We start from the raw sequence: 23,906 nt of genomic DNA on the forward strand, positions 1-23,906 counted from the left end.
CGCCCCCACGGACGCGACGGATCGCAAGTCGACTGACGTGCCTACCACGCAGACTGCTGCTACCAGTAGGGAGATAGCGGGTTCGCGTACCCGCTGGGTTTGTAGCGCATGAGTACCTGCGGCGGCGGTCGTGGGCCAATGGAGAGTGGGCGAGGGCAGAAGCGAGGGCGAAGAGGAACGCGAATGGGAGAGGGCGAGAGAATGGGCAAGAGTGGATGATGAGTAAGTGGGTGTGTTGGCCGCGGCGTCGTGGAAGAGAGAGGGAGATATCGGTGGCCGCGGGAAAAAGTGCAAACTCCGCCCAAACGGGATTTCCCGAAGACAACGCATACCTACCTGCCTGCCTCCCATCTACATCTTACCCACCCGTCTCCTTCGCTCCCTATTACCTGGTGTCGCATACCTATCGCAGACATCAAGATCGGTAGGCAAGGCAAGATGCGGGCAGACATGCGGATACGCTGCATCTATCTATTACCGTTACCTGCTTACGTGTTACAGGTGGAACTTCAGGTCCGCCGAGTCAGCTGGAAATCCCCTCCCCTCCCCTCCCCTCCCCGTCCAACTCCCGAACCCCCCGTGGGCTGAGGTCTGGCCGGGGGGGGGGGATGCTACGAGAGAAGGAGGGAAGAGGGAAGGGAGCTGAAACGTCTGGCCGGATTCGCGTTTCATTGCGGTTGGCGTGGCGTGGCGTGGTGTGGCATGGCGTACCGGTGGTTGTCGACGGAGGCGATGCGCTACGAGCGTGTACGCACTGGAGGCGCACACCTGCACAGGACGGGTAATCGGCTTCGCGTTCGTGTGGCTATCCGCATTCCTCGGCCGTCTGCTATTCTTTTCTTGCTATTTCTTGCTGCGTTCCTAGTCAATCCCACCGTGCATCCTCTCGCTTACGCGCAGGCGCAGGCGCTGGCGTGAGGGCAGCTCCAGGTAGCACGGCGTACGAATTCGTAGGCGGGCGAGGGTGTGCGTGTGGAGAAGGCGTGCGTGTGGATAGAGAGCGAGAGAAAGACAAAGAGGAAGCATGAGAGTACCAAGGAGTGTGTAGGTGGATGGGTGATGGGTGGATTGCGCGTCGCAGGGCCGGAGGGTCGGTGCGGTAAGTCACGGGAGGCGGCCGGAGCTGTCGGTAACGTCCTCTTTTAGTTACATCCCCCATCGCCCTGCGCTGCTCCCACGGCAAATGCGGCATCCTCGCGATGGGAAAAAGGCTCCCATACGCTTCTCTTCTGCCGTGTTAGCATTGGGTGCTGCTACGTCGTATGGTGGTAAAAATGGTAGGTAGGTAGATAGCCTCGCCGCGTTGCCGGCGTTGGGGTCACATCGACTGCTTTGCACACGCTCACCTCGCAATACCCCAGGGACATGGGGCGCACCCACCTACCTGTAAGCACCCAGGTAGACAGTATGCACCGGCCTATTTATGTACCTACATGCGTGGACGTCCGGGTCTGGCCGTGACTAGAGCTACCACCTCTTCTTTGCCGCCCTGGCCTACGAGTACGTGCCATTCGTCCAAACACCTCGCTGGGTTTCCGAATCCGGTCCTAGACAGGGAGGCAGATCCCTGACGTAGGAACCCATATTCGCATCTTAAGCCGTTGGAATAGGTTGAAGGCCCCGATCGGCACCCAGACTATCTTAGGTAGGTAGTGGACATACCTATACTTACGTGCCTATAGGCGCGGGACACAGCCCTATGCCGGCTGACGGCGCAGCTCCGTAGAGAGACCCTGGCAGTCGGAATGGCCCGGCTTCTGGACGGCCGCCCTGCGAAGCCGCAAACCTGGGTGATGAGGAGGGTTGGCGAGGTAGGGAGCAGGTGTGTGTACGAGGGTCAGTGAGAGGTGAGGTAATGCTGGGCTGCAATTACGCGTCCTAATGATAGTGATGTAGAGAATGCGTATCTCATGTATAACACCACGCCCGCGCGGTCCGTTTTAGTTTTGCCAGTTTTTCAGCCCTTCCTCTCACACACCCATCCGGACGCGCTCTTCTTCTCGTGTTCCAGAGCGGGCGGGCTGGCTGGCTGGCTGGCTGGCTGGCTGGCTTTTGTCGGATACCGAGACCCGATGTGGGGATCGCGACGGGCCGCCGAAGGCATTAAACGGGCATACCTATACACCGTCGCATCTTCCTCAGACTGGCCCCGTTTGCGAGTTGGGGTAAACCCCTTCACCAAGCGGGAATATGCCTATCTCTTATCTGCGACGAGCTAGATACCTAGGTATAGTCAATGGTTAGGACTGAGGGGGATCTCCAGGAGAGAGAAGAGAGGGGGGTCTCCATGTGCAGGGCGCGGAGGTGTTGGGAATATTTCTAACCGACAGAGATATACCTACCTTATGGCCAGCATGAGCTATAAGCTTACCCCCCCGGCCACCCCCCCAAAATGAGCTAACTATTAGCTTCTAGCATTTTAGGGCCACCGTGTTTGTTTCGTAGGTACCTAGATCTTGGACTGGCCTTGTGAAAAGAAACAAAATGCACGGTATTATACGGACCCCCTAGATGCCCGTCTCAATCATCGGGTGCGGTAGAACTCGGCATCGTGCTTTGGGTTCCCTGCCTTGGGTGATCTAGCGATGTGTCGAGGCAAGCTTTCGTCTCTGCCGAATTGACTCAGGCTAGGTAGATATCTGCTCGTCTCTGCAGGGTTGCCGGAGCTGGTCCATTTCGCATGTCGCATCTGGGCGCTGAGGAGAGATGACCGCCGGCAATACAGGTAAGGTACCTACCTAATACCCGGTGAGGGGAATGAATGCACCTAACGTAGGCATGTACGCATGTACTGGTTCCGGTACGCGTAGCAGGGGAACCTGGCCTCTAGGCGGCATGGCGGGGTGTAGGCGGTGTCAGCACCCCCGACGGATTGTTATGATTTATTTATTATTATTGCCCCCCTCGTCACGTCCGTCTATTCCAATTCCACTGTTGGCTTGTAATTGCTGAATGCCGCCGGCACGGAGGTAGCTCGACACAGAGCCCCTACTCCAGGGTATCGACCTTTGCTCGTAGGAGGCATGTATAGGTACATAAACTGCCTGCCCAACAGAAACCTGCCCCTCCAAAAAAAGAGAGAAGAAAGGCTGATCCGCGACAGCTTCTTCGTCTAACCCCCTCCCTACCACCCTAACGACAGCAACGAACACTATACATACAGCCCCCCCCCCCCCCTACATGTATCCCCCCAACAATCCCTACGCTTCCCCTACACACCCCCTACACGCACGCCCCTTCACGGCCTACTCAATACATTGCCCATCTCCTTACCTCCCCGTTTCGAGCGGCATCTAACCTTACCTGCTCATACTTATTCCTCCCACCTCTCCTCTCGCCTCGCATTTCGTATGGATGGCAATTAATGAACTCGAGCTGGTCCTTCAAATCCTTCTCCTCGCTCCTGGACGAGCAGCAAACCAAAGGCATCGATGCCATCGGGAGCTCAAATACACATTATTATTACCTTGCCCTCTGCCACCCTTCCCGTCCAGCGAATTCCTCTCTTTGTCCCCCTCACACCCCTCCCCCTCAATCTTCACAACCCGCAGGTTTTTACCGCCCTGAGCTAAACTCGAAGAGTTGCCTCTTGACATCGTAGCAATTGCCTAACTCTAGCCAAGAGAGAGACCAATACAGACGAGAGAGAGAGAGAGAGAGAGAGAGAGAGAGCCTCGCCCGCCGCCTGGGAAGGGGAGGAGAGGGGCCACCAAGAATTTCCAAGACGGGCCCCAAGCAACATTCGTCTGACCTTTGGTCCCTCGACCTTCCTATTTGCGTTTTCGCCCGCCCTCTAGTCCCGGCTACCCCTCAAGTTTCCGGCTTCCGCAATGGTCCGCATCATTCCTCAACGCTTAAAAAAACCCTACGCCACCTCTTCCACCAACAACTCTGGCCGCAACAGCCGTAGCAGCAGTCCCATGCCGTCTAAGGGAGAGGCGAGTGCCGACGGGCGTAAGGACACGTCCTTGATCTTGAAGGTCATTGTGCTTCGTGTAAGACCCGGCCAACCAATTATTGCTCTATCTGATCTAGCAGCTATCGCCGAATCCGCTCACTCTGACCTGTTATCCATCTAGGCAAGAGATTTGGCTGCCAAAGACCGCGGCGGCACATCCGATCCTGTAAGTAAAAGGCGCTACCGTGTCTTTGCCTCCCCCTTCTCAATCTACCACATGATGAGGAGAGGCAGATAAGAAAAATATACGGTGTAAAAAGATTTAGAAGCAGAAAACCCGTACTTGCATGAAAATATTCGTGCCGGTGTGTATGGCTGACAGCTCTCTCCCCTAGTATCTCCAACTGAGCTGTGGCGAGAGCAAGTTTGTCACCCAGTGTGTGCCCAAGACGCTGAATCCGGAATGGAACCTCATCTGCTCCATTCCCATCACTGGGGTCGACAATCTACTGATCGATTGTATCTGCTGGGATAAGGATCGCTTCGGCAAGGACTACCTCGGCGAATTTGATCTAGCCCTTGAAGAGATCTTCTCGAACGACAAGGCCGAGCAAGAGCCGACATGGTACCCCCTCAAGAGTAAGAAGAAGAAGGGCGGCAGGAAATCCTCCAGCGTCTCGGGCGAGGTTATGCTCCAATGCGCCTTGTACGACTCCGCGAACAAGAATGCGACCGACGCGCAGATCCTGTCAAAGCTACGAGCCCTGGCTGCAGCCCTACCCGAAGCGGCATCCCGCAATCCTACGCCGAACATGACCCCGATGCTTGGCCCAACTTCGGCACCCAAATCGAGCTCGACGCCCTCTTCCCAGCTGAGCCGGAATGGCACCGACGCGTCTCAGGATGACGAGGAGGAGGAGGACGAGATGCTTGACGAGGACGAGACGCCCGAGGACGAAGACCCGAACAAGCCCGACGCGATGGAGAAGAGGAGAAGGAGACTTAGGATCAAGGGTCTGAGGCACGAGAGGAGGCAAAACCCTTACCGGTTTATCAACGGCGGTAGTGACGTGGTCGGCCTGATATTTCTCGAAATTTGCAGTATCATCGATCTGCCGCCGGAGTCGAACTTTACCAAGACCAGCTTTGACATGGACCCGTTCGTCGTCGCCTCTCTAGGTAAGAAGACCTACCGCACGCGGGTCGTCCGACACAATCTCAACCCCGTCTTCAACGAGAAGATGCTCTTCCACGTCCTCAGCCGCGAGCAGACCTACTCCTTTGCCTTCACCGTCATCGACCGCGACAAATATTCAGGAAACGACTTTATCGCCTCCACCTCCTTCCCCGTCCAGGAGCTGATCGACAGGAGCCCCAAGGCTAATCCCGAGACCGGGTTGTACGACCTGAAAGAGCCAGCCGAGTACGTGCCGGTGCAGAAATCGCGACTCGCGAGGCTGGGTTTGTCGAGGTCGCCTTCGACGCAAAGCCTGGGGAAGGGTCGGCTGACGGGGCCCAAGCACTCCAGTACCCCCTCGACATCGCTGCCGGCTGAAGGACAGGGCGACTCCAAGGCCCGTTCCGCATCTCCGAACCCGTCGCTTCTGCAACCCGACCAGGCGCCGACTCCCAATAATGGCGGCAACAACGGCAACGGCGACGGCAGCGAATTCGACGATGCCGACTTCACCATTTTCACGATCCCGTTAAAGATGAAGAACCTGGAAAAGTGGGAGGCCAAGCACAGCCCAGTTCTGACGATCCGCGCCAAATACATGCCGTATACGGCCCTGAGGCAGCAGTTCTGGCGGGCGATGCTGAGACAGTACGACGCCGATGAGAACCACGAGATCAGCAAGATCGAGCTCACCACGATGCTCGATACGCTGGGCTCTACGCTACGCGAGTCCACCATCGACAGTTTCTTCCAGAGATTTCCGCACAAGGCGGCGAGCGGCGAACAGGAGCTGACCATGGACGAGGCTGTCATCTGCCTCGAGGATCAGTTGGACGCCAAGAGCAAATCGGCTCCAGTGGTCGATAAGCTGAAGAGCGTGCTTCCGGACGTGGAGAAAGCCAAGAACATGCTGAACGTCTCCGGCCAGAGTAGCAGCGTTGAGTCTTCGGAAGCCAGCTCCTTCGTACTGGCTCCGGAGGATTCGAGCGTTCAAGGGAAACAATCGGAAACTTCAACCATCATCGTGCCTGATCTAAACGCTCCCGGGGAGGAGGGCGAAATTTTGGGCAAGGACGATCTCAACATCGACCGGAGCGAAGAGCACGTAGTGGAGATTCGCGAGTGTCCCATCTGCCACCAACCGCGGCTCAATAAGCGGAAGGATGCCGACATTATCACCCACATCGCTACCTGCGCCAGCCAAGACTGGCGCCAAGTCAATTCGCTCATGATGGGCGGGTTTGTCACGGCCAGTCAAGCGCAGAGGAAGTGGTATTCGAAGGTCGTCACCAAGATTTCCTACGGCGGCTACAAGCTTGGTGCCAATTCGGCCAACATCCTCGTCCAGGATCGCCTGACGGGCCAGATTAACGAGGAGAAAATGAGCGTCTACGTGCGACTGGGAATCCGGCTACTCTACAAGGGCTTAAAGTCTAAAGACATGGAGAACAAGAGGAGTAAGCACGCATTCCCCCCTTTTAGTCCCTCCTTAGTAGAGGTGGCCTCGACTAACGCGCAGGCAGTCCGCAAGCTTCTCAAGAGCCTCAGCATCAAACAGGGCAAGAAGTACGACGACCCCGCGTCGAAGTCCCAGATCGAGCCCTTCATCGAATTCCACCAGCTCGATATGTCCGAAGTGCTGCTCCCCCTCGAGGAATTCAGGAATTTCAACGAGTTCTTTTATCGGGCGCTCAAGCCGGGTTCTCGGCCCTGTTCGGCGCCCACCAATCCTCAGATCGTCGTTTCCCCCGCGGACTGCCGGTCTGTCGTCTTCAATACGATCGATTCAGCCACCAGTATATGGGTCAAGGGCCGCGAATTCTCCGTTAAGCGACTGCTGGGCGACGCCTATCCCGACGACGCCAAGCGCTACGAGAACGGCGCGTTGGGTATCTTCCGGTTAGCCCCCCAGGATTACCATCGATTCCACATTCCGGTGGACGGCATACTGCGCAAGCCCAAGACCATCGCCGGTGAGTACTATACCGTCAACCCTATGGCAATCCGGTCAGCGCTGGACGTCTACGGCGAAAATGTGCGAGTCGTCTGTCCGATCGACACCGAGCTCTTCGGCCGGGTGATGGTGATCTGTGTCGGCGCCATGATGGTCGGCAGCACGGTGATTACTCGAAACGAAGGGGACCAGGTTAAACGCGCCGAGGAGCTCGGGTATTTCCAATTCGGCGGCAGTACGATCGTGACGCTATTCGAGCCAGGCACAATGGTGTTCGATGCCGATCTCGTGGAAAATTCGAGCGGTGCTTTGGAGACATTGGTAAGATTTGAGAATGACGATCCTGTCTTTCCACCCATCGGGGGTTCTCGCTGCACAAGAGAAAAAAAAAACCTAACGAATCGTACAGATCCGGGCGGGTATGTCGGTGGGCCATTCGCCGCAGGCGTCACAATTTACGCCGGACATGCGCAAGGACGAGAGAGATGTGACAGACGCAGACAAGGCAGAAGCCCGCCGGCGCATCCGCGGCGGTGTCGAAACGCCAGAGGGTTCCCAGGAATCGTAGGAGGAGAGACTGTCAACTGAAAGGCGGTGCGGGGGGGGGGGGAATTGCATTCGGACGGCGTTGCAGCTCGTAGGGAGACAATTTTACGGGAGGGAGCTGCTGGCTGGTAAGTAGATAATGGCGCGGCTGGTAGGTTGGCTAGCAACACGAGGAATGGGATGTTCAAAAAGGGGGGGTCGAGGTCGGGGATCGACCAAGTTAGCTCCCGGGATTAGGCAGCGCGCTCGCTTCCCACCCATTCTGTCGCTCAAAGCTCACGCGCGCAGGCATTCATCCGTATATACGTGCATACATACAAACACATGCATGCGTGAAGGCGTGCAAGGAACGGGCCTTCATGCACAAGAGGGTAGGCAGTTTCGGTTCGGTTCCTAGAGGCTCGGCTAGTGCGTAGGACGGTTGGGAGGGAGGCGTAGAGGCACAAAAGCTTGCTCGAAGGCGTGTTGCCCTTGGATGGGCCAGCGGCGGGAAGGGGTGTGCGCAACGGCTGGTGGGTGGTCTGTGGTATGTGGTATTACGCATCTGTACTGGCGCATATGGATCATGTAGCTCGTGTAAGACCATGTACGTATGAGCTATGGACGTATGTAGGCACAGGCATGGCGTCAATGGGCGGGGAGGGGGGAGGTTTGTTGACGGAGTTCCCTCTCTTCCCTGGACGCCAACCACACAAACGGAGCACTCGTACAGGGGCGGACAGGTGGGAGAGACATGGTGACATGGTGGTGACATGGTGGCTATGGTGACCAGATGCAAAGAGGCTTACAGAAGCGAGGATTTGCGAACCGTACGGGGTACATGAGGCGCGGCTAGGAACCCAAGACCAGACGGCGGTGTAGCGGCGGCTGCAAATGAGAAGCGTCCACGTGAAAAGTACCATGGATGCAGTAGGCGAATCGATGTGATTGCGTGGGGCGAGCGTTGGTGGTATCGCCAATCCCTCGGCGTCTTCCCGCCCCTGAATTGCCCTGGCAGAGGTATACAAAATGGCTCGAGACTGGCCCGGAACGGCTGCCCCTAGATTCCCAAAAGGCTCGAATTGCTCTCTCGTTGCAACCCTTCGACGTCCCCCCCGCCTGCGGTTTGCCCAATCGACAGCGACCTCGGTGTTGAAAACGTCGATGATCCATGTCGGTGTGTGCTGTCGGTGTGTTGGGGTAGCTTTGTTTACTTGGACCCCGCATAGCAACGGTTGACAAGGGAAAAAGTAAAGAAAGAAAGACAAGAAGACCAAAAAAAGAAAACAACAAGTCCCAACTCCGATTTTCCGTCCCAATTCTCTCGTTCCGTTGCCCTTTTCTGCCACGCCCTGCCTTTTTCCCCTTCCCTTTTCCCACTCCCAACCCCCAATCCGTCTTCCAGCTAATACACCCACATCCCGCGACGCCACGATATCCCTAATCCGACGGGCTGCCCTCGTCGCCCGCTGCTGCGACCGACAGCAATACATATAATACATCCAATACCTACATGGGGAAGAACATCTTCGCGTACCGCAGAGGGGCTATTCTCTATGCTCTCTGAAGCTTCGCAGCCCCACGTCCGGAGCACCGAGGTCGCTTGAACGCGCGACCGCTCCATCACCTCGCACCCAGGCCATTCGGCTGCAGCCAGGGGTGGAATCCCCGCGGAGAGCAAACGAGAGAGAGAGAGAGAGAGAGAGACGGCAGGCCGGCAGGCGAGAGTAGCAATTCGTTCACCCTGCTGCAGCATCCCGCGGCGGTGGTGCAGACGGGTGCTGCGGCGGTGATTTATCCATCCACCATATCCACGACGGGACGAAACGTGACGAGAACAAGATCGAGACGAGAGAGGCCAAGATGGTCGAATTGGAGAACCTGCGTACGGCATCGCTGTATATCAACAACCAGCTGCTGTCGCGCGGTCTGCTGCGCGATGGCCGCAACATCGACTTCGCCGATCCGGCCAACAGCGATGGAGGGCTGCAGACCACCATGGGCAAGGCCATGAGCGTCATCAACGACCTCATCCTGAGGAGAGACGTAGGTGAAATGAAAACTGCCCCCCACCCCCTCCCATATCTCTTGTCTACACACATGCCATCCTACGTCTCCTCTGCCGGCCGGAGCACCGCATCACATACTAGGAAAGGGGGGGGGAAGAACCGCAGGCTAACTTGAGCGAAAAACCAAACAGCGCGACGCCGAGCACCGCGAGTCCGTGTCCACGACCCTCCGCACGCTGCGAACCGAATCGCAGCGCCAGACGACCGAGCTTGCGCGGCAGGCAGAGAAGCTCGACGACGCACAGCGGCGCCTCGACGGTGCTGAGGCGACGGAGCGCGCTCTGCGGGCCCAGCTGCGAGCCGCCGAGCAGGGCGCGCACAAACTGCGAGAAGAGGCCGCTCGCGCCAAGGCGTTGGCAGCACAAGCCCGCGCCGCGTGCGCCACCGAGATCCGCAAGCGCGACCGCCAGATCGACGGGCTGAAGAAGGCCGTCGCGGATGCGAGCCGAGTACGCGGAGGCACGCGGAACTCCAACATGGTTTATATCAACGTCACGGGCGATGTCGGCGGTGACGGCGGTGGCCCGCCTGCCGGGGCTACCGAGGTTGAGGGATACAGCTTGCGGCTCGAGACCAACGCCTTCCTCACCGAACTAGCTAGGGGGCTGAGCGAGGAGAACGAGAGCCTGCTCGCCATCCTCCAGCGCACGATCGACGGACTGCGCGATATGAGCGGCCTCGACAAGAGCGGACCGGATAAGAACGGTAGCAGTAGCCAACACCACAGTCGCCGCCAAGACGTCGACAACATGGAAGTCGTATTCGTACCACCACAGAGGAGTGGCGAGGAATTGGCGACAGAGCTCGAGGCCATCATGGAGCACCTCCGGACGATACTGACGAACCCCTCGTTCGTGCCGATCGAGGAGGTTGAGGTGCGCGAGGAAGCGATCAATCGCCTGCGCATGGGCCTCGAGACGATGGAATCCCGCTGGAAGGACGCCGTGCACATGATCGATGGCTGGCGCAAGCGCATGGTGTCGAGCGGTAGGTCGGTCGACATGGAAGATTTGCGCATGGGTCTGCGGCTGAGCCCCGTCCGCGTCCGAGATGTTGAGGAGACCGCCGACGTGATCCCTATCTCGACGAGACTCTCCTGCGTGCATGAGGAGGACGAAGATGAGCAATTCAAGGTTGAAGAAGAAGACCGCGAGTACGAGGAGGAAGAAGATCTCGCGGCTGAAGCGGAAGCAGAGGCACGGCTCCGCTTGCAGGTACCCAAAGAGTCTCCGCGTCTCCGGTCTCCGGTCTCGGCTGAATCGCTACACCTCGTTCCGGCTCCCGGTTACGGGGGCGAGAATGGAGAGAACTCGGACTCGGATTCTAGCAGCATCTTCGAGGACGACGAAGAGATAGACATGGAGGAGCTAGACGCCGAGGAGCCCAACGTCCAGGTGCTCCAGGAATCGACGATGACATCGGTTGACTCCCCGCCCCTCCCAGTGCCGCCACAGCTTAGTCCGCTCAAAGATTCGTACTCGTCGGGGAACAGGGGATCATCCGGCAACGATCAGACATACCAGAAGCGACCTGGAGATTTCTCGACTATCACCGAGGAGAACACCCGGCACCTAGCCGCGGCCCGGGCCGAGGAGCAGGAGAGACAGGCACCCACCCCGCCTCCTCACGTTATCAAGCCCCAGCTGTCCCCGCGGCAGCAACCGAAGAAATCAGCAACATCCGCGGCCGCGACTGGGCCGAAGCGCTCGCCGACGTGGCAGGAACCCCGACCCAGCTCGAATACTTCGTATGACAGTCCCCTATTCGGGAAGTCGGGTGAGAGACCCTCGCAATCGACGCAGAAGCTCTTCTCGAAGCCCACGACGAGCCTTGGGAGACAAGCCCAGGGCAAGGCCGAAACGCCCGAGCCGGAGAACACGGGCACGCAGACCGCTGCAACTCGCACCCCTACTGCCCGCACCCCCACCTCCCGACCCAGGGGAATGACGACGTCGTCATCAAAGGCGTCTCCGGATCCCGCGTCCGTCGAGATTAAGAGGACGAATTCCGATCCCGTGAACACGCCAACACGCCCTCAGCGCTCGTCCACGTCTCGCTGCCAGGCTCCCGCTGCTTCTCAGTCGCAGCCCGCGCCGTCCGTCTCGTCCTCTTCGCGACAGCTGATCAACGTCGTCACGACGACAAACACAGCACATCCGCAGCAGCCGGCGCAATCACGTCCCCGCTCAGCGAAACGTCCCGCTCAGACCTCGAGCACCACCACTACTACCGCTGCTGCTGCTGCTCCTGCCACCACGGCACCGGCAACGGCGACAGCAGCCGTCAATGGTTCTAACGCAGGCAATGGTAATGCTGCAACTACCACATCAGCCTCCTCTGCCAACCCGACGTCGACCTCGTCGCGTCTGCCGCGCCCCAACACCATCAGTGGGACCAGCAATACCAACAACACTACTAATAACGGCGCATCTAATGGCAGCGCCCTTCCGCAGCCCCAGCAGAGCCCCCTGACCATGGCCACTATTGCCGCTAAGCTCGCGGCCTCAGAGCGGGAAGCAGACGCAGCGAGGGTGCGTGCTAAGCTTAGAGCCCTGCGTAGCGGCCGGCGTCTGGCGCCCGCGCCCATTATCACATCCACCACCGCCACTACCGCTCCTGCCGCCTCCCCCACAACCGCCAGCTCTAAGATGCCCTCGCTGCCGTCTTCACCGGCCATCTTCAGCACGATAGGCGGCAGCATAAGACCGCTCGAAGAAGAACACCAACTGCCCCCCCAAGAAGACCGCCGGAGGAAGTCGACGACGGACCCGGTCAAGAGGGATAGGGACCCGCCGCAGCAGCAAATACAACAGAGCCCCCCGATACGCCGAACGCGCTGCGGACGCCGTCGGAAGACAGGGGAGGAAGTCCCACGGAGGCGTGACACAGGCGGCAGCGTGCACAGCACCGGCCCCGCCGCAGAGGCCGACGGGTCCCCGGACGAGCTACTAGCGGGGTCGGTGAGTGAGAAAGACCCGCCGCCGCGGAGGCTCAGGAGGGAGCGGAGGGAGGAGGCGCAAGGTGAGACCCTCCGCGCCCACAATGGCGACCTCGGGAGCCGAGAAGGGGACGAGGGGAACGACGGGGTCGGGGAGATCAAGGTCCCGAAGCGCAAGCGCGACCGCACGAGCAAGGTGGCGTCGCGGCGACGCAGTACGCTAAGTCCGTGGGAGCTTGAGACGTTGATACAGGGGAACACGCCGGGGGGTTAACTGCGGCTAGCCTGCTAGCTGGTGCCTCCTCTGCTACGACGACAGGTCGTGTGCCTGCTGGCCTTGTTTTTCCTCGTCTCGTCTTTTTTTTTCTATCATTTCCTATGTCGACAATAACAGGAACCACTACCATACCACCTACGCAGAATGGATAGGGCGTACGGACTACAATGCTGCCTACCTGCCCACTACGACCGCCGGCGGCTGCTGCGGTGTAGAGGTGGCAATGGCTGGCTTGCGAGCCGGCAGGCAGGCCAAGCACGATGTGCTGTACGCGCTATACCATAGAGAGAGAGACTGATCCAGACACGTTTACGACGATACGAATGAATATTTTCCCATGAACACACACATTCCCCTACATCACCTCTTTAGACACATCACCTCCTTAGGTACCTCGGGCGGGGCAGACATGCGGACAGGCTGGCCGGCTTGGGTTGACGAACTGGACGATTTCTATTGTGTGCTTGCTTACCGGGGTAGGGGAGGGGGGTGAGCGAAACGGACCCGAAAGGGGAGACGAACAAGAGGAACACGATGACCACGTTACGAAGTCGACGAAAGCAAGGCGAGAGCGGGTGGACGGATGCTAGCTACCAAGGCGAGAGAGAGCCCGGATGATCACCAAAGGGGAGGGAGTTGTGGAAAAGGAGGTGCAGATGAAGCGGAGCGAAATGGAAAGAAAGAAAGAAAGGGAATGAAGGGAGGAGAGGAGGGAGGGAACATGGAAAAGGAAGGGGAAAAGAGGAAGGGCGGTCCCGCGATGGAGGAGATGCGATGCGAAAGCAAAGCGTCCCGCGCTCAGTTGGCCCAACCCGACCTGCCCAACGCAACAGCAAACCATGCTGCACTCTGCTCTGTTCTGCTCCGCCGCCGAACACCCTATACAAGCTTCGTCGGCGAAGTGGGAACTAGCACCGTCTCATCGCCTCCCTCTCCCCCTCCGCCCCATAAGGCCTCTCTCGCCGGCCTCGCGGAAGAGCCGACTCGCGAGCAAGAAGAAACGGAGAAAGGAGGGGGGGGGGGGGGTAAGTGGAGCGAAAGAAAGCAGGCAGGTAGGAAGATGGCGGCCCGTGGGAGCAGAGGTGGGGGGGCGTAAAGCTGAGGACGGAACCGGGACGAGGAGGAACGGGAAGAGAAGGGAGAGAAGGGAGGGAAAGGAGAACGGCGACGGCTATGTACGTGTAGAGATGCTAACGAGTAACGAGTTTCATAATAACCCACCCCCACCTACCCCCCAGGGACCTAACCCTGGGTGACGCGACGAATTGAATAAATGCCTAACTAACCTGCTTGTCTATATCTACGTGGTGGTGAACGGATGAATGGGGGCATTTTAGAAAAGGGGGAAAGCAGATGGGATTGGCTTGCTTGGGACCCCGTAATACTTCGCTCGCTCGCTCACTTGCTCGTCGCACTCGCCTGAGTCTCGCCAGCTCCCTTTACTTCGTCCGTCCTCTATTCCTTCGTTTCCCTTCACGTAGGCGCCTCTCTAGTCTTCTCTCTCCTTCTACTCTGCCGCTCCGCGTTCTTTCTTTCTTTACCTGCGCAACCTCGCCCCGCTGCTATTGCCCCGTTCCCCGCCCCCCGCGGGCGTCGCAACGTCAACCGGCCCCCCCGGATCCAAGGCCTACCGCTCTCTCCGGGCCCGGGGCGCAAGCAACGAACTCCGAGGAGGGCTACCTACCTACCTACCTACCTACCTACCTACCCACCCAGGACAGATCTCCCGGTGGCATTCGCGCACGTAGTGGGTGCTACGCACGCATTGCTAGAAACATCCAGCCTCGACCAGCGGTGCCGGAGGGGCTAGGCAGGTAGGCTATATCTCCTCCACTATTCGTCCCGGTACGCAGGCCCGTCCGTAGAAAGACTAGACAGGGAGGGGGCGGGGAGGGGAGGCAGTGTAGAGCGCGCTGCGGAAAGGGGGTATCTCGCGGCGAACAGACTTCTGGGAAGGCGGGATGGCAGGGAGAAAGAAAGGAAAGGCGCAGCACGCCGACAACCAAGGTCCCTTGGACCAAGCCAGCCAAACAAAATCGACTGTCGTCGGTTTCTTTCCCGAAAAAGAGGGGAAAAAAAGGCACCACCGCCAACCCGCTACAGCGGCAGCTGAGGAAAGGCGCGCGGGTGGTACCTGGGGGCGGACCTGGCGTCGACGACGGCGGCGCCGTGGGCCCTACGGGCCCAGGCGGCGAGGTCGGCCTTGAGGGGGCGGCAGCGGTAGTGGACGGAGGCGACGGCGCGGCGGGCGATGAGGCGGGCGACGAGGGAGTCGGAGACGGGCTCGTCGCCGAAGTCGAGGTGGCGGGCGGCGGGGAAGCGGTCGAGCAGGGCGAGCACGGCGTCGTCGAAGCGCGGCGCGGCGTGGCAGCCGTTGCGCGCGAACCCCGTCAGCGACAGGTGCGTCACGCTCGCGCCGCGGAACCAGGCCAGCGCCGCGCGCGCCCCGCCGTCGCCGCCCCCTTCCAGCAGCGCCCGCGCCGGCAGCGGCCGGAAGTCCAGCTCCCGCAGCGTCCCCGACTCCAGCCCCGGCCGCACCAGCGCCTCGAACTCCGCCTCGGTCCAGTCCCCGCCCCGCCCCCGGTGCTGCTGGCGCGCCTGCTGCGTGTCCGCCGACAGCTTCTCGAGCTTCCCGAGAGGCAGTGCGCTCGCTGCGCCCCAGGGCCCCGTGGTCAGCGAATCCTGCAGGTTGAGACGGACCCATCCGGATAGGAGAAGAGGTACTTACGGATATGGGCGGGGATCGAGTCCAGGTAGAGCTCGCGGATGTTCTCGGTGAGGCCGGACAGGATCCGCGGCGCCACGTCCGCGTGCACGCCGCCCCCGATGTGGATGCTGCGCGCCTTCTTCCACGACGGCCCCGTCGGGTCGCCGCAGTAGACCATGTCGAGCCAGACCTCCTCCGCGTTCGGGGCCACGTCCACGATATCGCCCTAGCGCGCGCTGAGTTAGAACCGCGACGCTGGCTGCCCCTGGCCGAGCGCACTTACCACGTCGACGCACCAATGCCCCCACGCGGGGTGAGTCACCAGCCGGATGGTCTTCAGCCGCTCGAGCTTGGGCCAGTCCCGGAACGCCGGCGGGCTCGGCTGGACAAAGTTGACGCGCGAGCCCTCGATGTGCTGGAAGGACAGGACCGAGAGCTCCTCCAGAGTGGTGTGCGACGACTCGATCAGCTTCCACAGGAGGACCCAGCTCGCCTGCACGGTCTCGCCGATGTAGAGGTGCGTGAGCCGAAGCGCCTTGACCCTGTTCATGTCCAGCATCGACGGCTTGAGCTCGAAGGGCGGGGGGACGGGATGGCCCCGGTAGCTTCTGCCGCGGAGCTTCAGGACTCGCAGGTGGGGGGTGAGGAATAGGACCGGGGTGCGGCCCATCTTGGTGAAGAACTCGAAGCAGTCGTCGACGGAGAGCTCGGTGATTTGGTGGGCCGCGTAGCTGACGTTCGCTCGGACGGACTTCTGCATGGCGGGGCCGGACCCGGGTCGAGAGAACGCGTACCCTTGGACCTTCCACAGGTTGCGGGCGCCGGGCGCGGTCAGAGATAGTTTCCACGTCTTGGACACCCGCAAGCAGCGACTGTCGATTCGGCGAGTGAGCCGTAATTCAAGCCATTTTTGAAGGGGGGGTTAAGGCCACCCACCACTTTGTCCGTAAGTCTAGATACTGAAACACCATGTGCCAGAGCTCGGGAGGGAGAGTGACGATGGGGTCGAACCTGGCGACGAGCTGCTGCATCTTGTCCCTCAGTTGGCGCAGGGTCTGCGTCTGGTAGTCAGCGACAATGCGGAGTAGTAGTCTGTGGAGGTGGGTGGTTTAGAATAACTTAGCAGATGGACGAACATCCAAAAGAGCATGGTCCGGGTACTTTCTCTCGACGAGGTCGATACCTTGCTTGTAGGTAAGGAGTGCTTGCAGGTTCAGGCCCTTTAGGCGGAGGAGCTTCGCTAGACGTAGGAAGCTCTTAAAGTAGGCCCGAGGTTAGCAAAGCAAGAGAGCTCTCCCGTCGTCCGGTACGGGAGGGGGCGCACGAACTTTAGGCTCTCTGGGGCAGAGGTTGATCATCTGCTTCGCACGTTCGAGCGCCTCGTCAATCTGGCCCCTCTTCTCGTAGACGGCGATGAGGGAATCGAAGGCGGATAGGTGGAGCGATTCGCCACAGCGGCTGTTGGATGCCGCGGCGCAGCTGCACCGCTCGGCCAGGACGTCCTTCAACCGGCTCTGGTCGATTCCCCGCATGATGTCCCTACAGGTGCAGGGCTCGCCGAGAGCGATGCCGCATTTGCACATGCCCATGGCCTGCGGCGACGACGTCAGTGTGTGTCGGGTGAGCTGGACTTGGCGGGTGGTGAACAGGCAACAAACCTCGGAAAAGGCAGCTTCGGCACGGTCGTACTCCTTTTCGCCATAGAGTTTCCCGCCTTTCTCGAGGAGGGCGGCCTGTCTCTCGTTGCCTCGCCGGCGCGCGGCGGTCGTCATCTTTGCAGAGAGGGCGAATTTGGGGCTGGGAATACGCTAAGTGGCGACAGAGAGCGTGGCAATGGCTGTCGTGATTAAGTCGCAGAAGGCTGGGCAGTATGGGGATATCCTGTCTCGAAAGGGTGGAGGATGAGAGAGGGAGGAAGACAAGTAGAGGAAGGGGGAATAAAAAGGAATACGCAGTGGTGGTGGTGTCGGCGGTGGCCAATTCGCGGTGTGAAGCTCGATGGACGCGTCGCGGGATTGTGCGTTTTGGTGGCGGTTCCTCTCGTGGCCTCGCTGCCTTAATTGTAAGGCACGCAAGACGAGTTGAAAGGTAAACCTAGTTGATCAATTGAAGGTGTAAAAACTCAACTGCTAAAAGGGCTTAAATACAGCGTTTTACGAGCAGTTGGCTGTTGCGTGTTTTTCTTCAATTCCACCAATCACAGGGCTCCTTTCTTGATGCCTGATTGCTCAGGTGCCACAGGGTTGTCAACGTCAACCCCGCTTAGTACCCTGCATCCACGTGGTGGTTACAAGCATAACCAGGCAGATGTGGACCTATTAGGTAGCTAATCAACCAAAAGGGCTGCCATAACAGCCGCCTGTAAATACGTAGGTAAAACGACGTTTTACGGGCTCTTAGGTTAACTCAACCCAACAATGGTTTAACAGCTCTGCCTCCTTACAATTGCGCGCCTTAAATAGCAAAGGTGTTACGTCATTACTAGAAAGCGGGCCCGCCGTACACAGACATCTTTACGTTTACAAGCATGCACATCTGGATATAGGTATAAACCTAGCACTTTATGCCCTGCTTACATGCATAACGCTGTGCTGTCGTTCAAATTCATCAGTTGCAAAGCCGAGTTGGGATTATGGGGTTAAAACTCGTCAACAGGTTTGGCTGAGCCACGAGTTGCCTCCCGCAATCAGCTGCCTGAAGCCTGCCGTTGCCTGTCACCTCAACTACATAAAGCCTAAACGTAGGCATACGATCCCCAGATTGGGTACCTAGGCATATAACCCGTTCCTTAGGTGCTATTGCAACTGTGCGCCAAGGCAACATGCTAGTTCCCTACTCACTTACACGATCGCGTTTCCGTCCCCCTCGACATACCGAGGCACCCATCGCCAGGTGGCCTCCCTGCCTCCTCTTCACAACCTCCTCTACTTATGCCTATTGACCTACTACGCTACCGTTGGTATCGATGCATCCCGACCACGATATCCCAGGCAGAAAAAGCCAATGCCAGCAGATGAGAATACCTACATGCTTTCCCTACCTACCTATCTACCTACCTCTCATCCTCCTCAACGATGCGCAACTAAGTGAGGCCGCCAGTCTGTACCACCTACCTATATGTATAGGCATATATAGGTATACCCATCTAAACTAGTAATATCCAGCATTGCCAACACATCCCATACATTCACCTATGCGCACATACGCTGTTTATTGCTCCTACATCCCACCCAGTTCCGGCCCTCAACTCCTCCCTCCTCCCTCCCCTCTTCTTTCTCTCCTGCCACCCTCGGATCTCAGCACCGCTCGCTCCCCTTCGCGGGATCTCCGCGCGCGCGCGCACCCGCATACGACGCGTGCAGCGCATCCGCCGCCTCGCCTCACCATACCTGCCTTAAGCGCGCCTCCCTACAGGGCAGGCATCTCGCGCGCCGCCGCACCGCACCTCCGCATCGCACACGTAGACCGCGCGAGTCCTAACCCGGACCGGTCCGGCCCGTCCGGCGAAGCGCGCCCGGGCGTCCGGCGGCCAGCCGAACGGGGACGGGACGGGGGCGCAGTAGGTAGGTATTACCTAGTTATTTAGTTGGCCAGTTGCGAGCCGCGACCTTCACACCTGAGAAACGAGCACACCCCCAAAAAAGAAAGAAAGAAAAGAAAAGAAGAGAAAAACGCCCAAACGACCTCCCGGGACCGCGCAGGTAGGTAGATAGGTAGGTAATCCAGCGCGCCACCCGGCCCAGGGCAAGGGGGGGCCAGGAACCGGAACCAGGGGGGCCGCCACCGCCGCGGTCATCACCTTGTGCGCGCGCGCGCGCGTCTTGCAGCGGCCGGGGAGTAACAGGAGGAGGAGGAGGAGGAGGAGGCAGAGGGAAGCGGCGCGCGCGGCCCCGCGGTAGCAGTAGGAACGGAAGGGGGGGGGAGGGGGGGGGGGAGAAGAAGGCGGGTTGTGAGTTAGGTAACTGGGCGCGCCGCGTCGCGCCACGGGGCTTGGGGCCCCCGGGTTGTCGGTCTGGGCTGGGAGATGAGATGGGCGGGAGGCGTGGGTTTGCGATAGGTAATGTCTGTCTGTCTGTCTGGCTGGCTGGCTGGCTGGCTAGCTGGCTGGCTGGCTAGCTGGCTGGCTGCTAGTACCCCCCACGCAAGTAAGTAGGTAGGTAGGTAAGTACGTGCATAGACTTCTCTTCTAGGAACATCCCCGTCTGCCCGCCCCTCTCTCGCTCGCACGCCACGGAGCGGCGGCGGTTGTGGCGGCAGTGGGGTGCGAGATGGGGGGTTATAAGGGGAGGGAATAGGGGGGCGCGCGGCGTGCCGTATGGTAGGTACCTGGCAAGGATAGCCGGCGCGGCGCGGCGCGGCGACGAACCGGGTTGCGATTAGATATCCGCGCTGCCCCCCCCGTCTCTCCCCTTTTCGGGCCATCGCTCGATCCAGCTCGTCTCCGCCTCCGCCTCCTCCGCCTCCTCCTCCCAATTCTGCCCCACTCTGTCTTGATTAGGAGGGAGGTAGGTAGGTAGGTAAGTAGCTTATTCTTCCGCACCTGTGCCCTGGCGCCCCGCGGCGAGGCCCGTTTCTTATTTCCCGCTTCCCCTTTATACCTGTGTCTAGATATAGATCGGTAGGCGTATGGTATAGGTAGGTAAATATAGATACTTCGATGTTAGATAGATAGATATACCCAAGTATGTCTGCCCCAGCGCGCGCCGCGGGGCGTCTTCGCGTCTTGGGAGACGTCTCCGCATGCGTTCTAGGTATATTTCCCTCCTCCTTTTCCTTTCTACGTAACGCGCGAAAAACTCACGATGCGGTATATATTGGCTATAGCCGTCCAGATGTCGTCGGGCGGCCAGGGTTCCGGGGCTAAGTTTAGCGGCGGGGGTCTATATACGTCTCTCTCTGTCTGTCTCTCGCGTGCTGTGTGTCGTCGGCGTTGCCCCTCAGTTCTGCCCCTCTCCTCCACCCCTATAAATCCGTCGCAGGAGTCAGACAGTAATTAATATAGGCCGGCCTGGCTATAGCGCGGCAGGCAGGATCTCTCGCTTTCTCTCTCTCTCTCTCTCGCTCTCTCTCTTTTCTGCCTCACAGGATTCCCCTCTCGGTATCCACATCCGGACAGAGAGAGAGGGGGGGAACATGAAAATGGGTTCGCGGATCCTGATCATGATCATGATGACTCCCGGGGACACCACGCATTCGCTCGCTCGCCGCTCGACGGGAAAGGGGGCCAGGGGGCAGGGGGCAAGGGGTAAGGGGTAAGGGGTACTCTAATCTGGCATTTTCGACTATAATTATACTCACGATGATATACCTACCTGGTATTAACCTATATTAGGTCAGGTATTACTATACAGACAATATACGGGTAGTTATTTAGAGATATAACATACGCGCAACGTAAAAACAACGCAACACCCCTGCGCGAGGCCCATTGCCAGATTACCCCCCCCCTAGTTAACAACCCCTGGACCCGCACACGAGTCAGTAGATGCGCGCCGGCGCCCGCCGCCTCAATCTCCCCGCCGGCTGGAGGGGTTTCTGGCCTTGGCGCACACATTGCCTCAGGCAGGCTGGGGAGTATACCTACCTACCTACCTACCTACGTATACACCTAGGCGATAGTAAGTGGCAATGCATCGACACGCGGGTACGCTGGCAACGCAGCTTTACCTATGCAAGCCTGGTCGGCGGGCGCACAGGCTGACTGGCTGGCCGGCTGGCTGGCGCATGACGTGCGCACGCCGCCGTTGAGGCACTTTTCTCGGAGCATTTCGTGCAGGTGAGGTAGGTAGGTAGGTAGGTAGGCAGGTCGGCGTGCGTACCGACGGATGACAGGTGGCTAGGGGCAGGCTTGTGTGTGCAGGATCTTCGTGCTGGCGTTGCGCGCGCCCGGGGTGGGCAGATAGATGCCCCCTTCCTACCTACCTGCTGTATGCGCGCGCGGAGCGTGCAGGCAGAGAGAGGCGTGCGCGGGTGTGCGCGAGTGCGCGCGAGAAGAGGTCGTCAGTAAGCCGCGCTGTCCAATTTCTGAAATCCGCCTAGAGGGCCGTCGCGCTTATTGCCAAATCCACTCTAGCTATATCCGCATCTATCTATCTGCATCGGTATGCGTGTCCGTGTCTATGTATATCTGGGCAGGTAGGTAGGTAAGGTAGGGCATGATATGTAGCTATATCCCTCTCTCTGGCTGTCTGGTCATCTCTCCATACCGGCAAGGCACCTGATGTAGGTATAGGATGTACCTATTATATACTAAACACACGCCCCACGTTTCGGGTGTCAGACGTGGCCCCGGGGCGGTCGGGACCCGACCCGCTCGGCAGGTCGGCCGGTCGGCTCAACCTTACCACGTCCCCGTCAGAGAGGCGCCCGTATCTTAGGCCTTAGGGGCATAGGGGCGTTCCTGGGAAAACCTCAACAGGCGAGCACCTGAGGCGTGCAGAGGAGAGGTATTTTTTGGCATGTCGTCGCAGATGGAGATACATACGTAGGTCCCCAGCTATGTAGGTTACCATGTCACGATCCTCTCCGGCGTAAGATGAGTGGGACATGGTGGCAGTAGTAGTGGTGGTAGTGGTGGTAGTGGTAGTGGCGGTGGTGGTAGTGGCGGTGGTGGTGGCCGTTCCCGGCGCCCGGTCTTCCCTCCCCCTTCTCTCTTTCGTCTCTCACCCTTCCACACACACGCATTCCCCTCTCCGCCTCTGTTGCCTCTCTGCGTGTAGGTAAGCGGGTGTGTGTGTGTGTGTGTGTGTGTGTGGGTGTGGGTGTGGACGTGCGTGTGTGCGCTTACAGCGCCAGCGGCGTCTATCCAGCAAGTAAGCCGGCCCCCGAAGCCACGTGGAGCGGGTGGGCGCGGTAGGACGGGAGAAAGAAAAAGGGGGGGGGGAGGGGCAGAGAGAGAGAGACAGAAAGGGAGGGGCGCGGAGAGAGAGGGGAATGGACAAGGGGGAGAGGAGAGGGAGTGGAGGTACAAGCCATGGCATGTAGGTATGTAGGTATTGTACCTACCTACCTAGGTAGGTATGATGTTGGGCGGGCAGGGTAAGACATGGCCAGCGCCAGCCGGAGAGATTGTTGCGATTATTACTGCGGAGGGAAACAAGTCTCACGACCGACCGCACGTCGTGGGCTAGACGTTCCTGATTGGCGCGACGGGGGGGTTTACGGGGATGGTGTGCAGTGTGTGGCGTGGTGTGGGTGTAAGTGGGAGCGTGGGAGCGTGGACGGGTACGGCACCCAGACCGGTCGGCATATTTCCAGCTACGAGGAGGGTGGTGATGGTTGGTGGTGGTTGCAGTGGTGGTGGTGGTGGTGGTAACGGTGGTTCCCCCCCCCCTCTCCTCCCCCTCCACCGACCGGTCGCCACCCATGGCACCCCGTAGGCTGGTAGCCCGGTAGAGCGAAGGATCGAGCAAGGCGAGCGTGGACGGACGGGCGAGCAGAACAGAGCAGGCCATGACGCACGCGAGGTTTATGCGCCGGCCGGTTCTCGCGCACGAGTTCTCCGTCTACATATCGCGCACTTCCACAGGCGGCGGGTGGGTTGCATGCGTAGCGAATCAGTCAGCCCCTCGCTCGTACATGCATCCCTCCCCGTGCCTGAGCGCCTTACCCTATGGTACGCCATGCGCCGAACCTCCTCCTGCGAATCTACACGAGCGCGCACGGGCAGTTGGGCAGTTGGGCAGACCGGCTGGCCTGACATGATGGGGCGAGCCGAGGAAACAAGGCGCAAGGGAGGAGGACCCGAGGCGTAGTCGCGGCAGCGCCTAGATCTCTCCCCTCTAGACAAGACGTCGACCGGAAAGAATGAATACGGCCAAGAGGGCCAAGATGACCGGAAAGGGCAGCGGCCGACGGAGAGAGGAGCAGAGGGAACGGAACCCCCCCCCCCCTCTTCACTCGGAGCGTTTCTAGAAAGCAGAGAACAGAGGCAGAGAAGAGAGAGGGCAGAGGCAGAGAAGAAGCAGAAAAGCGAGAGGGCAGAGGCAGAGAGGAGTGCGGAGAGCAGGTTGCGCTTCCTGGAGGTAATTAGGCTTCCTATTTTTGGATTCGAGGCGCGATTATGTACGCAACCAAGTAGCCAAGTACCCCCCCCCTAAGCTCATGTAAGGAACATTCTAAGCACAGGCGAGTCGATCCTCGGGGCGATCCAGAACTGAGAGACAGGGGGCTTCGGGTGCTTGGAGGCCGACCCTGGACGCGCTGACGGCGGGGCTTGCTGCTACATCGTAACTCGGCCAGGTACCTTACCTATTTGCGTGCACGTGTGCGCATGCGCGGATGCATGGGATGCAAGGATGCGTGCGTGCGTGCGTGCGTGTGTGCGTGTGTGTGCAGACGAGGAGAGGCAGCCGGAGCCAC

General features: G+C 59.4%; 4 protein-coding genes across 4 annotated transcripts; 3 read left to right on the forward strand and 1 right to left on the reverse strand.

Annotated features, from left to right (window-relative positions):
• Nucleotides 1-3,830: 3,830 nt before the first annotated feature.
• On the forward strand, nt 3,831-7,597 carry GGS23DRAFT_598987 (phosphatidylserine decarboxylase-domain-containing protein; the record flags this gene model as incomplete). Its single annotated transcript, XM_051518864.1, has 5 exons — nt 3,831-3,995; nt 4,080-4,124; nt 4,294-6,532; nt 6,599-7,350; nt 7,439-7,597. The coding sequence occupies 5 exons, from the start codon at nt 3,831-3,833 to the stop codon at nt 7,595-7,597; spliced, it is 3,360 nt and encodes a 1,119-aa protein (XP_051369477.1).
• A 1,640-nt stretch (nt 7,598-9,237) lies between these two features.
• On the forward strand, nt 9,238-13,128 carry GGS23DRAFT_209274 (Afadin and alpha-actinin-binding-domain-containing protein). Its single transcript, XM_051511868.1, has 2 exons — nt 9,238-9,600; nt 9,755-13,128. The coding sequence occupies exons 1-2, from the start codon at nt 9,418-9,420 to the stop codon at nt 12,833-12,835; spliced, it is 3,264 nt and encodes a 1,087-aa protein (XP_051369478.1). The 5' UTR covers nt 9,238-9,417; the 3' UTR covers nt 12,836-13,128.
• A 964-nt stretch (nt 13,129-14,092) lies between these two features.
• GGS23DRAFT_578810 (uncharacterized protein) lies at nt 14,093-15,252 on the forward strand. The gene has a single exon (XM_051517014.1). It carries the CDS (start codon nt 14,192-14,194, stop codon nt 14,654-14,656), a length of 465 nt encoding a protein of 154 aa, XP_051369479.1. The 5' UTR covers nt 14,093-14,191; the 3' UTR covers nt 14,657-15,252.
• On the reverse strand, nt 14,936-17,317 carry GGS23DRAFT_598989 (uncharacterized protein; the record flags this gene model as incomplete). Its single annotated transcript, XM_051518865.1, has 7 exons — nt 14,936-15,489; nt 15,567-15,771; nt 15,829-16,417; nt 16,482-16,600; nt 16,682-16,801; nt 16,874-17,137; nt 17,204-17,317. The coding sequence occupies 7 exons, from the start codon at nt 17,315-17,317 to the stop codon at nt 14,936-14,938; spliced, it is 1,965 nt and encodes a 654-aa protein (XP_051369480.1).
• Nucleotides 17,318-23,906: the final 6,589 nt, after the last annotated feature.

The sequence above is a fragment of the Durotheca rogersii genome (genome assembly GCF_024521655.1).
Source record: "Durotheca rogersii strain YMJ 92031201 chromosome Unknown GGS23scaffold_21, whole genome shotgun sequence".
Classification (NCBI taxonomy): domain Eukaryota; kingdom Fungi; phylum Ascomycota; class Sordariomycetes; order Xylariales; family Xylariaceae; genus Durotheca; species Durotheca rogersii.